We start from the raw sequence: 12,948 nt of genomic DNA, 5'->3' as shown, positions 1-12,948 counted from the left end.
GCGTTGGCCACCCAAAATGCCACTGGAAAGAAAACGGAGCCTGATTAGCATGGGGGGAAACTGAGGCAGAGGGGGGTTTTGCTTTGCCGGCTCAGGGCTTGGCAGTGAATTGCTGGATAGACCCAGATATCCCCCAGATTCCTATTTCTACTGCTTGCCTTTATGGTGGTAAAGGTCATTGCACAAAAGTGTGATCTTGACAAGATTCGGAGGAATTAAATTAACAGTAGTTCTTTAAGCAGGGACTTTCTGTCCCCTGCATTGTGCCTCAGTACTGCTCATCCCAGGAACAGTTCCTCCATTAAAATATAGTGTCATTTTATAAACAATAAACCATTTTTTCTTGCAAAAAAAAAAAAAAATTATGCCTGCTCTTGCTTCCTGCTGGCAGGGTTAATCCTGCTCCTGTAAGAGAGAACAGTGAGGAGGGGGCACTGGGGATGCAACAGGGCAGCAGCATTCCCAAGCCACAGGAGCTGCCTGAGGATGCAGTGAGGGCAACACAAGATTAATGCAGCCAGGAACCTCAGAGAGGGCTTTGCATTTGATGTGGGAGAGGGGAGAGAACAGAGTATGGAGGAGTCAGCATTAACATAAATGTACAAACCTTCCATTCTGGGCTGCAGGGCTGTCCTGGGCTGTGTCCCCCCGTGGTGGCACCCACCAGTGCCCAAGGCTGCAGGAACACTTGGGAACACAGTCACTGGTGTTCCCTGCTCCCCAAACACAGCCTGTTCTGTCTCCCCTCAGGTCAGCTGAACACAAAAAGTCACCAATCCTCAGCCAAATCAATCTTCAGACACAAACCCAATAGCTCTGAGCTGCCTGACAAGCCCCCAATTTTCCCTTCCAGGAGGGGTTATAAGCAGGGAGCCCCTGGGAGAGGGAGGGAGTGTGCACAGGCAGGCTATGGGATGCACCCAGGCACGTTCCCTTGGCTGTTACGTGTCCATGAACTTGAAGGGATGAGACAGGAACCAAATCCACCACAGGACTTTGCCTCCCTGGTAACGCCCGAGCCCTTCTGACTTTGCTTTGATCCTGACCTGGGTCCAGAGTGCTGCAATGTGCCACAGGGATGTGCACTGCTCCTGGAAAACCAGGTCCACTTGGGCTTCAGCAGCTTCCCAGCATTTCTGTGTGGCTCTGAGCAGGGCCATGCCAGTGCAGCTGCTCCAGGGAAGGATGTGGCATGGCTGGAATTGCCCTGAAACAGAGCCTGGCAGGGAAATCCCTCAACAGCCCTCCCTGCTCCTTGCAGAAGGAGCTCAAGGCAATCAGCCCCTCCAAGGCTGGCCCCAGAAGCCCTTCCCAGCTTTCAACTATCACAGGCCCAAGCTGTGCTCTCCTTCCCTCTGGCTTTATTTGCAGAGGGAATTAAGGTCCTGCTGGGAAAACCTCCCCTGTGCTCTGATAACTGCCTGCAGAGCAAGCTCTAAATGGCTTTTTGTAAATGAAAGCCCAGGATTAACGAGGTTCCCCTCACCACTGTTTACTTAGTGCTCTGCCAGGGTGAGGGGAGCAGGATAGAGACCCCCTGCTCTGGGCAAGCCCCTAGGGCCACCAAGGAGCTGGCACACACTGGGGACTAGCAAGGTGCCACCCAGCCCATGGCAGAGCCTCCCTGGAGCAGGGGGTGCCCGGAGGGGTTTGGGATGGGTGGGATGTGTGTGCACGTAGCAGCAGCCTTGGTCTGGGGACAGGGCATCTCCAGGGCACCGTGTTTTGTGAGCTGGGGGCCGGCCTGGGGGATGATGCTCATTTTCTTCCTATGCCACGTTGCTGGGGAAGGAAGGGGGGTGTTTGCCATGCGGGTTGGTGCTGGGCACACATCCCCCATGTGACAGGAACGGGGAGGCCGAGCAGGGCTGCAGCTGGCCTCGTCCCCTGGGCAGGAATTCACTCAGGGGTGGCAAAAAGCTGCCAGTGAGGCCATGGGGGCTGCTGAGGGGTGCAGGTCCAATGAGCCCCGTGCAGAGGGGACTCTCCTCGGTCATCCCTGTCTGCCTGAAGCAGGACAAGGGGGTCCTGCCTCTATCTGCTGCACTCCCAGGGACTGGAGCCACCACAGCCACCCTGCACAGCTCCGACCTTTGGATGTTTGCACATTCCTGCCTGTTAATGTGTCTCGTAACCAAAAGCTGCCAGGATGGAGCATTACTCCCCCCAGCACTTGCCAGGCTGCTCCCTCCCATTCCCCAGCTGAGAATTGGCACTGACCCCGGGTGGCAGCATGGACTCCCCAAAGGAGCAAAACCTGATACCTCTGGTAGGAGTGAAGACACCAGCGAGCCCCAAATGCTCCCAGAGTCCCTGGGGCAGGCAGCAATCACCTCTCCCAGCCAGGCATGGGGAAAAGGAGCAACCGTTCTGGAGCAGAGCCGCGCTTCCCTCGGCTGCCAGGCTGGCACGGTGCCAGGCCAAATTCTTTGCAATTTCTAGGTCAACACCCGCCTCTCGTAATGCCCTGAGCCCTCCTGCTGCCTGTGCCAGCCTCCAGCCCAGTGGTCCCTGTGCACAGGACAGGAGCATCCCAAAGGATCCACTCCTGCTGCTGCTCGTCCTGGCTGGCCCCATCTGTGAGCCCTGAATATTTGTGCCTCATTGCTCTGAACTGGGCCATTCCCCAAATGCTTGGCTCTGCCCACAGCAGCACCCACAGGAGAGCTGTGTCCAGGCAGTGCACAGCCTGCAGCCTGCCCCACCTTCCATCCTTTTTGAGGGGTGTAAGGCCCATCCCAAGGAGTCAGACACCAAAGGAGCGTGTTTGCTTTGGGTTTCTAAAGCCATTTTCTCACTGTCATGATGGCAGTGAAAAAACCGCCACAATCTCAAGACGCGGGATGGCCCTAACGCTCCAAACCTGGAAATAAACCACCTGGAAAAACAGCCTTTGTAAAGAAATCCCCGTGGCCCCGGCGCTTGTTTGCAAACCGGCCAAGTTTCAACCTCGGCATGACGTGGCTTCCCAAAGAAGGAGGCGACGCTGGCACGGCTCCAGCAGCTCAGCCCCTCCACTGGGGGCTGGATGTGTCCCCCCATGCCCACAGGGACCCCCTTCCAGGGCGTGAGCCGGGCTGGAGGAGCAGGAGCCCTGCGGGGCACGCACGGAGGGGGCGGTGGGGCTGAGGATGAGGAGGAGGAAGGCGCAGCCGAGCGTGTCCATGTGCCGGCTCTTACGCAGGGGCTGTTGCATTGTGGCCGGCGGCACTCCCCCCCTCCCAGCCGCAGGGCAAGCCCCGGCCTGCCGGGACATTGTGCCAGCCGGGAACAGCCGCTGGCAACGGCACCGGCCCGTCCCGGGGCTCCTGGGGCGCACGGGGACGTGGGCACCCGAGGGGACTTTCCTGCATGTGCTCCCCCATGCCAGAGGGTGCAGCGCCCCACACGCGGCACAAGAGCGGGACTGAAATAGGCGCAGACCTGCAGAGAGAATCAGGGTCTGAGCCACATCAGAGAGAATCAGGGTCTGAGCCACATCAGCCCTGCCTCAGTTTCCCCATCAGGGTGCTGAGAGCCATCCGGGCTGTGTGAGTGCCGCCGGGCCCGCGGGGCTCTGCCGGCAGGGCAAGGTCACTGCTGGAAAAGCAGGGCAGGGGCTTTGCCCCTCTATTCACAAAGCACAGAGGTGTTCACATCCAGCCTGATCCCTCCCAGCAGAGCCATCCGAGTGCCGCCGTGGGGCTCAGCACAGCCTGTCTGCAGTTTGCTGTGGCACCTCCAGCCCATCAGGTATCAAACTCTACAAAAATCAGCACCACAGGGCAGGGAGGTCCTGAGCTGTCCCCGAGCCCTGCCGTGTGTGAGTGCCAGGCTGTCCTCATGCCATCCCCATCCCATCCCCACCAGGGACCTGCTGTCCCAAGATCTTCCTGTCCTAGTGTGATTCCCAAGGGGTTTCACATCCATGTGAACTCCCGGGTGCATGTTTGGGAACTTGGTTTTTCCCAAACTTTGGAGGTTCATTCATTGCTATGCAAGGCAAGTCCATTCCCTACCCTCCTCCATCCTTCTTCCCCCTTCTCCCCCCCCCCCACCACCACCCCAACTATCCCAGCCTGGGATGTTAAAATGGGCTGATTTTTTTTACGATGAGAGGGGAAAAAATTTTTAGAAATCTGGGGATGAAGAGAGAACCCATGAGCTGTGACCTCCTCCAAATTCAAGGCACCAAATCCACACAAGGAAAACAAAAGGCAGCGAGATTAGCATTTCCAAACAGAGCAGAGATGGCCCCAATCTTTGAGCTGTTTATTCTAGGGTTGATTTTCAATATTTAGGATGATTAGCAAGTGAAAGCCGGCTGTTGCCAGAATGGCTCCATGCCAGCCCCACACTCAATGGAGGGAAAAGAAAGACACGGCAAGAAAGGGAGAGAAAAGAAGGGCTTATGTGTATATTTTTTTCTCCCTCTGTGAACGGGAGATTGGTTTGAGGTGTCAATGTTTGCCCATCAGGGAGGGATGATGGATGAGGGGACGGCTGGGGAAATAGCAGAAATAAATAATAAAGGAATCACCACCATGTGCTCAATAACCAGCTGGGGCAGGACCTCACCAGGACAGCGAGCTGAGCTTGCCGAGCCTTTTTGGAGCTGGGCTCTTCCCAGAGCCCCTTTGCTGGGTGCTCTGGATGCCCCCAAACCCAGCCAGCTCTGGAGCGCTCATTGCTTACAGCAGCGGGGACACTGCCAGGTCCCCATCCTGTCACCGCCCTGTGCCGGGCGAGCCCGCGGGGCTGGAGCAGCCCCATTCCCGGCTGGAGCAGCCCCATTCCCGGCTGGAGCAGCCCCGCTGCCACCGGCAAGCCCGGGCAGCTCCGCGGCTGCCGGGTCCTGACCCCGCTGCTGGCAGCGAGCCCCGGCTCCCTCCTGGCACCGAGCACAGCCGCGCTTTGTGCCCGCGCCCCTGGGAAGCGATGCCACCACCCAGAGCACCCCCAGCTCCTGCACCTCCTGGCTGCCGCTGGAAAAAAAAAAAAAAACACCCCCCTCCTCCGAGCTATCTCGCTGAAAGAAAGGAAAATTCGCCTCCAAGTCGGTTTGGTTGCTTTCAGCTGCTGAACAAAACGGGGTTGTTCCAGGCCTCGCCTGGTGCCTCCTTTATATTCACCCTTTCTCACTTTAAACCCCTCGGCTGGCTCCGGCAGGCTGGAATATTTTTTTTTCCTGGCAAGGTTGTTTTTTTAAGACTCCCTGGCAGGGTGGGGATGCTGGAGGCTTCTCTTTTCCAGGGGGTTTGAAAACAGTACTACGTGTTTGTGCCTGGCAAAACAAATTGAAGAAGTGGTCTGAGGGGCAGGGGAAGTGCCAGCTTTTTGCAGCCCTGAAGTGCCACCAGTATTGGCGGGGGAGAGAAGGGAGCTCTTCCAACAAGGAACTGAGAGGAGGAGAAGCCAGGACAAAGAATTCCTTAATGCCTTCTGGTATTCATGGCCCCCAATATCCCAAAGCTGAAAGGAAAGCCCAGATCTGCCTCTGAATTCCCCCCCTCAGTCACATCAAAGCTGCTCCCCCAGGGATAACGCCACCTTTTCCCAAGGTCAGCATCCTGCCTTCCCAGCACAAAGCACACACAGACCAAGGCAAGTGTCTGTCCTGAGCCCAGGCCTGATTTGGGTTGAGATTGGCTGGATTGGGAGCAGCTGTAGCAGCTCTGGGACTGGCTGCTGGGGTGCCTGGTGCTGAGGGGCTGCAGCAGATCACTGGGGAGCTGATAGCGTGCTCCTCATGTGAGAGAAGGCGGCTGGGACATGCAGGAGTGGATGTACCGAGCTGGAGAATCCCGGGCAGGCTCTGGAGGGGGATCTCTGTGCAGCTCCTCTCCCCACCCTGCACCCAAAAGGGCTCTGAAGCCACTTGGGCATCTTGGAGCATCTACAGGGCCAGGTGGAGACACAGCACAAGCAGAGGGACCTGTCAGCCCCAGGAGCTGCCTGCAGGGCAGGGAAGGCTATTCCCAGGGTTGGAGCAGCTCCCAGGGCTCAGGACACCAGGCACAGCCAACCTTGTGTCACACAGGTGGTGTGTAGCCATTGTCTCACTGAGATTGGTTCGTGCCTCAGTTTCCCCACAGGGAATTTGCACAGTTGTGCAAGTGGGTGAGAGCTCCAGGGCTGGGCTGGGGAAAGGAAAGGAAACAAGGATGCAAAACGGGTTTTTTCTTCTCCATTTTTTTCCTTTATTATTATTTTTTAAAATTTGTAAATAACTTTGCATGAAAAAAAGTTAAATTGCACAAGTATCTCTGTAGTTCTCCAACATAATCCCCAAAGCAGGAAAACAGAAGAAAAACAGCAAGTAAAAAGAAACACTGTCAATACAAACAACTACACAGACCCCAAAGCCCCTCCTAAGTGCTTTTGTAACCAAAACAGAATCTAAATACAATCTTAAATTTCTTTTGCCAAGTCTAAGACACACCACTAAAATTCCAGCTTCTACTTGCTCCTACCTAAAGCCTGCTCTACCTCTCACAGCCTACAGCAAAGCACAGGCAAAGAATCTGGTTCTTGAGAGCTTCAAGTCAAGTTTCAGCAGAGTTTGGCTCTGCTCCCCAAAGATTTCCAGGTTACCTTGCACCGACCCTGCCACGCTCTCGCTGCACACCGAGCCAAAGAGCCAAAGCTTCTCTTTGTGTGGATCCCAAGGTCCCTTCTGGCTGGATGGGACTTCATTCCCACCACTGTCCCCGGAGCCTGTTGCATGCAGAGTCTTTGGCCTGAGCTCCTGGATGGAGCCTGGATGTGGATTTCTCTCCTCCTCAGTCCCCCTGGGAGCATTCAGTGTGGAGTGGCTCCATCACCACCAGCTGAGGGACAGCCATGGGGTTTTCCTTGCACTCAGAGCCTGATGGAAGAGCTGGAGAAGTGAAGAGCAACAGTCTCGGGCCAAAAAAGCAGAGAGGGGCTATGTCAGTGGGTGAAAGAGAGGGTTCGTGGTGCTCCAGACCCTTTGGCAACTGCAGCAAGGGGTTTGGGTACAAAAAATACAAAAGCCGGTTTTGGGAGCATCCCCATCCCTGCTGCTCCTCTCCTGCCAGAGCCAGTTCCTGGATTCTTCACAAAACCTGTTGGTGCAGGAGTCCTCCCTTGTGTGGTCTTGTTTTACAGAACAGTGAACACAAAACCTTTAAACAGTGAAAATATAAAACTCCTCGCAAACTGCATTTCCAGTCTTCCCCTCCCCCCTTAAGAAAGTCTAGTCCTAAAAAATATAGATTTCTTTGAATATATAATATATAATAGATTATATAAAAACATCTAAAGAGGCACACTTGCTGAGTTTATAAACCTTTTCCTCTTCCCTAGGCACAAATCAGCTGGGATGTTGAACTTGGAGAATCCAGAAGGGACCTGTATTTTCTTACCAGCTAATTATCACACTGTACCTACCAACTGCACTGAGACAGAAAAAGGAGACAGAGAGAAACAAAGAGGTGTGGAAATTGCACTTTAGTCTATCAAATCCTAAGCCACCAGGAATCTCATGTCTTAGATGGGATTTCACAGGTAATTTTAGCCCTGATGGAAAAGAACCCATCATAATTCACATTTCTTTTTTTAAAGTAAAATGTAAAAAAATAAGTAGTGTTGATTTTCTTCTCTTGAGAGAACTAGAGACTTCTGAGGTGTCCTTTGGAGACACAGCAGGCAGTTCCTGGGGTGGTAGGTTCTTTCCCTGGTGTTTCTGGGAATAACCTTACAATGAAGCTGGTAAAAGTCACCGTGGGCATCTCTAGGAAATCTTGTCCCTTGTAAGTCCCAGCTTGGGGAGAGCATCCTACAGAAGTCTTACAAGAGGCGTGCCAGACTGCTCAGGTTGATGACATCTGCCAGCAAAGAGGCATCGATGTCTTCAAACACCTGGTCGATGTTGACACAGTTGGAGAGGTAATCGCTTGTCCCTTCCTCCCAGGGATGCTCCAAGAAAGTCGTGGCCATGAGGGTTTCATTAAAGTCCAGGCTGTACTGGTTGGATTCGGTGACAACTTGTTCCTGCCCCTGGGGACACTCCACATGCTGCCCTTGTCCTGTCCAGTCCAGGTCGCCTGTGACAGGGTTGACGGAAGGTGGGAGCTCCATATCCACCAGAGTGGAGAAATCTCCGTTGAGGTTGGTGTTAAAGACAGTTTCCCAGTCAAAGACACCTTTCAGGGACCCCAGCTCAGTCTGCTCCTCCTGGGTCATCAGGGCTGAGCTGGGAAGCCGGGATGCCTTGGCCGTGGGCAGGGGCGAGGGCTGCTTGCGCTTCTGCCCCGCTTTGGTGCCCACGGGGCTCCAGCTCTGGCTGCTGGTGGTCTCCTCAAACTCTTGGAGCAGCTGCTGCGATGCCACGTTGGCCTCGAGGAGGTTGTTGGAGCTGCAGGAAGAAGAGGCCGGGCTGCCAAGGTGCCGTGCCTCTTTCTGGGCTCTCCCGGAGAAGGCCGGGTGGATCTGCACCGGAGACAGCCGCCGCTTTTTGTAAGCCCCGTACTTGAGCCGGTTGGCATAGTAGGGGTCCAGCTTCCAAAATCCACCTTTCCCTGGCTCGTCTTTCTCTCGAGGCACCTTGATGAAGGACTTGTTCAAGGACAGGTTGTGCCGGATGGAGTTCTGCAGACAAAAGAGAAAGAAACCAAGGCTGAATGCTTGTCTGCTGTGGGACCTGCCTGTGTGGGGAGGCTGGTGGAGGTTTCCAGCAAGGACCTTTGGGAAAACAAAGCAGAACTGGCAACATCCAGACATCCAAGGCTACATGCCCAGCAGAAAGTCCCTCAAACCCCTGAGTTTTCCTGCCTCCTGTCTCATCCAGCCCAAAGGTAGCAGGAGCCAAGGGGTTCAAGCTAGGACTTGCCACCCAATGGGAAGCTTTTGGGCAGCTCTCCTTGGCTGGAAATCAGGGCCATGGGGCCTCGATTCATGCAGAGCATTGGGAAAAACTGGCTTGAATTGCTGTAGGCATGGAGCTAGGCTGGAGGAGGCTGGAGCCTCCTTTGTGCCAGGGAGGAAGAGGTGGGTCTCTACACCCATGTGGCCGTGGCCCCTTTACAAGGGGCAACACATGGCAGCACTGTGGGGGGATGGCAATCAGGGCCCTGCTGGCATCCCCCAGTTCAACTGTGTCTATTGTTAGTATTGAGAGGAAAATATTTGGACAAAACATAGGCACCATGTCTTCCCCCAGCCAGGCTGGCACAAATCAGATGGGAGAACACGGAGAGACACGTGGGCTGTTCCAGCCTGCATGTTCCCAGAGGTGCCTCCTGGCCCAGGGAAGCTCGGTGTGAAATCACTGCATCTTCATCAGCCACTGCTCAAACAAGCTGAGGGAAAAAAAGGGCGGGGGGAAGAAAAGGAGGAGTTTCTGCTCCTGTTGAGCTGTTCTGAAACCCTGAATGTGCCTGGAGTGATGTGAATAATCAGAAAGGAAACTCAGTTATTGGGCAAATAACCCAGCATTGGATTCCACAAAGCCAGGACTGTACTAAGAGATTGGATATGGTAGAGGTGGTTTTTTTTTTTTCTTCTTTTTTAATGTTGCCTGGATATCTTTATGCTTATTCATCCATAATCCGTAGTGCCGAATAGGAAAAACAAGGCTCAATTGCTTAGAGCTGTTGAAAAACATGCACACACACACACACAGACACACACACACAACAAAACCCTCCTCTGGGCTGAAGCTCCTTGGGTTTGTTGGCTCCTCTCCAAAGCACTCAGCTCCCACAGGAATATATCCATCTCCCCCCAGACTATGGGTGGCATGACCTTTCCAGGCTGTCTTCACGTACGGGAATCGGGATAGGGGATGAGAACACAGCCTTGACAAGAAAGAAAAGGGAAAAAAAAAGAAAGGAAGGGGGGAAAAAAAAGTGCAAAGAAACAAAAGGTTAAAAAAAAAGGGAAGAAAGAAAAAAAAAAAAGGAGAAGAAAGAAGAAGCAGGAACACAGATATTCCCCCACACAATCCAGGCTGTGGTAGCTCCAATTTTACTGTGTAATGAAATTTTACAAGGATCAGAGACTTGAAAGCTGAATTCTCTGCTGCCCATCTCTCCTCCCCATCCCAAACTTCACTCAGCCCAGGCTGAATTATTACTCAGCCAGTCAACATATTTATCATTCCTGCCTGCAACGGTCCAGGGTACCCCCTGCATCTCTGCAGAGAGGGATTGAAAACCTTCTTTCTTTTTTTAATGAACACATTTAATTAAAAACGTTGTGAATGCCCAGCCATGAAGAGTGCAGGAGAAAGTCAACTCGCTGGCACCCAGCTCCTGCTTCCAAATCACTTTCACAGGTCCCCTGAGTGTAAGAGGGGGGACCAAGATGGCCCTGGAGGGGGACCAGGAAAGGTTCCCTTCCCCATGATGGGCTTCAAGGGCTGCTGGAGACCCACCTGCCTGGAGAGAAGGTGGGCAATCCTGGGCTTTGCAGTGGGGTTCTCCAGCTCTGCTTGGATGGGCACTGCCATCAGGATTAGTGACACACTGCAGATTTGGGATGGGAATAACCCCAGTGGAGGGATGAGCCCCCCAGGGCTCTCCAGCTCTGCCATATCCCAGAAAACCTCACGTGCCAGAGGTCTCCTGGTGTGACAGAGGAGGGCAGTGAGCCAAGGTGACTGGGAAAAGCCCCTGGGCTTCAGGCTGTCCCCAAAGCTTGTGAGCCTGGGGGCTGTCCCCTCCCCACTGGGGACATGCTGAGGACAGCAGGCCGAGTTAACCCCTCTTGGGCTGCCCTCTGCAGCTCTCACCAGCTCATCCCAGTGATGGAGCCTCCTTGGCCTGACCCTGGGGCCAGGAGCCCAGGACTCTGCCCTGCTTAGAAAGCAGCAGCATTTCTGCCCAGAACCTCCCCAGTGGGATATTGTCCCACAAGTGGCATCTCCATCCCTCTCCCATGCCTGGTTTTCAGCACCCAGGGACATTCAGCCTGGCACTTTCTCCATGTGTGCTCAACCTCAAGGGGCTCAGGGCCCCATGAGAACTCCAGGAAAGGAGGGACTGAGAGGCCTTTGCCCTGAAGCCAAGAGGAGTCTGAGGTGCCAGGAGTGCAACAAACACCTCCCAGCTCTCCCCCAGAATGGCTCCTTCCCTCTGCCACCCCTGTGGCCGTGGCATTTGTGCCCAGCCAAGTTCTTTCCCTTCCCAGCCCTTCCCCACCGGTGGCTGGTGTCCCTCTTTTCCCAGTGGGATCCTGCAGCCCTGCAGGATCTTGTCTTGCAGGGTGGAGGCTGTGGAAAGCCCTGCTCAGCCCTGCAGGGAGAGTGGCCAAGGCTCCACATCTCCTACCTGCCAGGTGGGATCAGCGTGTCGGAAGTAGCAGAAGTTGTCAGTAATCCACTTGTAGATGGCAGAGAGGGTGATTTTGGGTTTATTGCTGGCTTCCATGGCCATGCAGATGAGGGTGGCGTAGGAGTAGGGTGGCTTGACGTGAGGGTTGGTCTTGTAGTCGATGTCCCCGGCCAGGTGAGGGGGCACAGCCAGGTCGCGGTGCGTGGTGGAGGAGGTGGAGGAGGAGACGGGCGTGCAGGGGGTGTGCCGTGTGCCCTTGCAGGCCGGGTCAGCAGCCAGGGGCGAGCACGGCGACTCAAAATCAACCAGGCTGAACAGACTCTCACTCATGGTGTAACAGTCCTGGGGGTCTGAGCCAGAGTATAACTGAGGCAGGCCAGTCTGGGCCACTGTGAAGTCCCTCAGCCACATGAGGTCTGGCAGGCTGTCATCCAGGTCTTCCTCCACACACTTCAGTTTGCCCTTGGCTTTCAGTGCTCGGCCCGGCCACGCCATGCCTCCCTCGGTGCTTCCCGGGCTGCACGTGAACGGGAGGGAAGGGATGGGGCCGATCCTGCAATAACAACAGGGACAGGGGTGAGGTTCCCCAAGGTGCAGTCTCTCTCTGACAGCCAGGCAGAGCCACCTCTGGGTGCTCCTGGAGCTGCTGGGTGAGACCCATCCCCGGTGTGCTGTGCAAAGGACCTGCAATGCCTGTCCCAAGGGGCTTTAGCACCCTTGAACCTTGGGGAAATTCCCTCAAACTCCCACACCTCAGTGTCACCCACTGACCTGCTGCCCAGCAAGCTCTTGGCTGAACAAAGAATTTAAAAAAAAAAAACCCAACAGAAAAAACCTCAAACTACCAAAATCCAGTCCTGCCATCCCACAAAGTGAGGTTGTTTCTTGGGAACACACATCTCTGGATACCTGGCACTCGCAGGACTGATTGTCAGCATTCCACACCAGGACAAAATACTTTAAAGTTTCCCCCCTTGCAGCCAACTTCTTTTGGTTTGATGCTAATTCTGCTTTTACTTCCCGTGGTACCCAGAAACACCTCAAGGGTGGGTTGGGGGAACTGGCGGGGTCCCACCCCAAGCACACCCTGAGTCAGAGCGAGCCGGCAGCTTCAGACTTTGGGGAATCTTGTGTCGGGGATGTGAATGTAAACCCGAAATCCCGAGTGTCTGGGCCTCCTGCCGGGAGGGCGCACAACCAGAGCCGCTCCCCCCGCAGACCCACCGCCCCCAACGGCGCCTTCGGCCGCGCTGCCCTTCCCGCCCCCGCCGCATCCCCTTACCCCGTCCCGGTGTCGGTGTCGCCCCCCGACAGGCAAAGTTCACGACACAGTAAGAAGCTTCTGGAAAAACGAGAGACGAGAGGGGAAAAAACACCAAAAAATAAAAAAAATTAAAAAAAAAAAAAAGAAAGAAAAAAAAAAGGCGGGGAGTAAGAACAGAAAAGGGGCAAGAGAGGTCCGGTGGGTGTCGGGGTAGCCCGTGCCTGCGGTGTGGCCGGGCCGGGCCGTGCCCGCCGAGCCGCCGTGAGCCGCGGCCGCCCCGCGCGGGGTTAAGTAGCGGCTCCGGGAGGCTTCGCGCGTTGCCACGGCGACGCCACGCCCCGTAAACATCCTCCGGGCACGCCATTGGTCCGCGCGTTGCCATGGGGACGGGGGCGGTGCCCAGGGATG

The 12,948-nt window shown here is 55.1% G+C and overlaps 1 protein-coding gene across 1 annotated transcript; it reads right to left on the bottom strand.

Moving 5' to 3' along the window:
* Positions 1 to 7,791: 7,791 nt before the first annotated feature.
* On the bottom strand, positions 7,792 to 11,771 carry FOXJ1 (forkhead box J1). Its single transcript, XM_041486625.1, has 2 exons — positions 11,274 to 11,771; positions 7,792 to 8,592 (listed from the first exon to the last, which is right to left on the bottom strand). Exons 1-2 carry the CDS (start codon positions 11,769 to 11,771, stop codon positions 7,792 to 7,794), a joined length of 1,299 nt encoding a protein of 432 aa, XP_041342559.1.
* Between the last annotated feature and the right edge of the window lie 1,177 nt (positions 11,772 to 12,948).

Source organism: Pyrgilauda ruficollis, unplaced genomic scaffold (assembly GCF_017590135.1).
Source record: "Pyrgilauda ruficollis isolate IOZ18807 unplaced genomic scaffold, ASM1759013v1 scaffold77, whole genome shotgun sequence".
Lineage (NCBI taxonomy): Eukaryota > Metazoa > Chordata > Aves > Passeriformes > Passeridae > Pyrgilauda > Pyrgilauda ruficollis.
Note: the sequence above shows the minus strand (reverse complement) of the source record. Positions and strands in the feature narration are given on the sequence as shown.

What these genes read in the sequence shown, in the direction of transcription:
- FOXJ1 (XM_041486625.1), bottom strand. Translation starts at nt 11,771, where the DNA reads ATGGCGTGGCCGGGCCGAGCACTGAAAGCCAAGGGCAAACTGAAGTGT. An exon ending in ACGCTGATCCCACCTGGCAG is followed by an intron (nt 8,593 to 11,273) that starts GTAGGAGATGTG and finishes TTTTGTCTGCAG; the next exon opens with AACTCCATCCGGCACAACCT.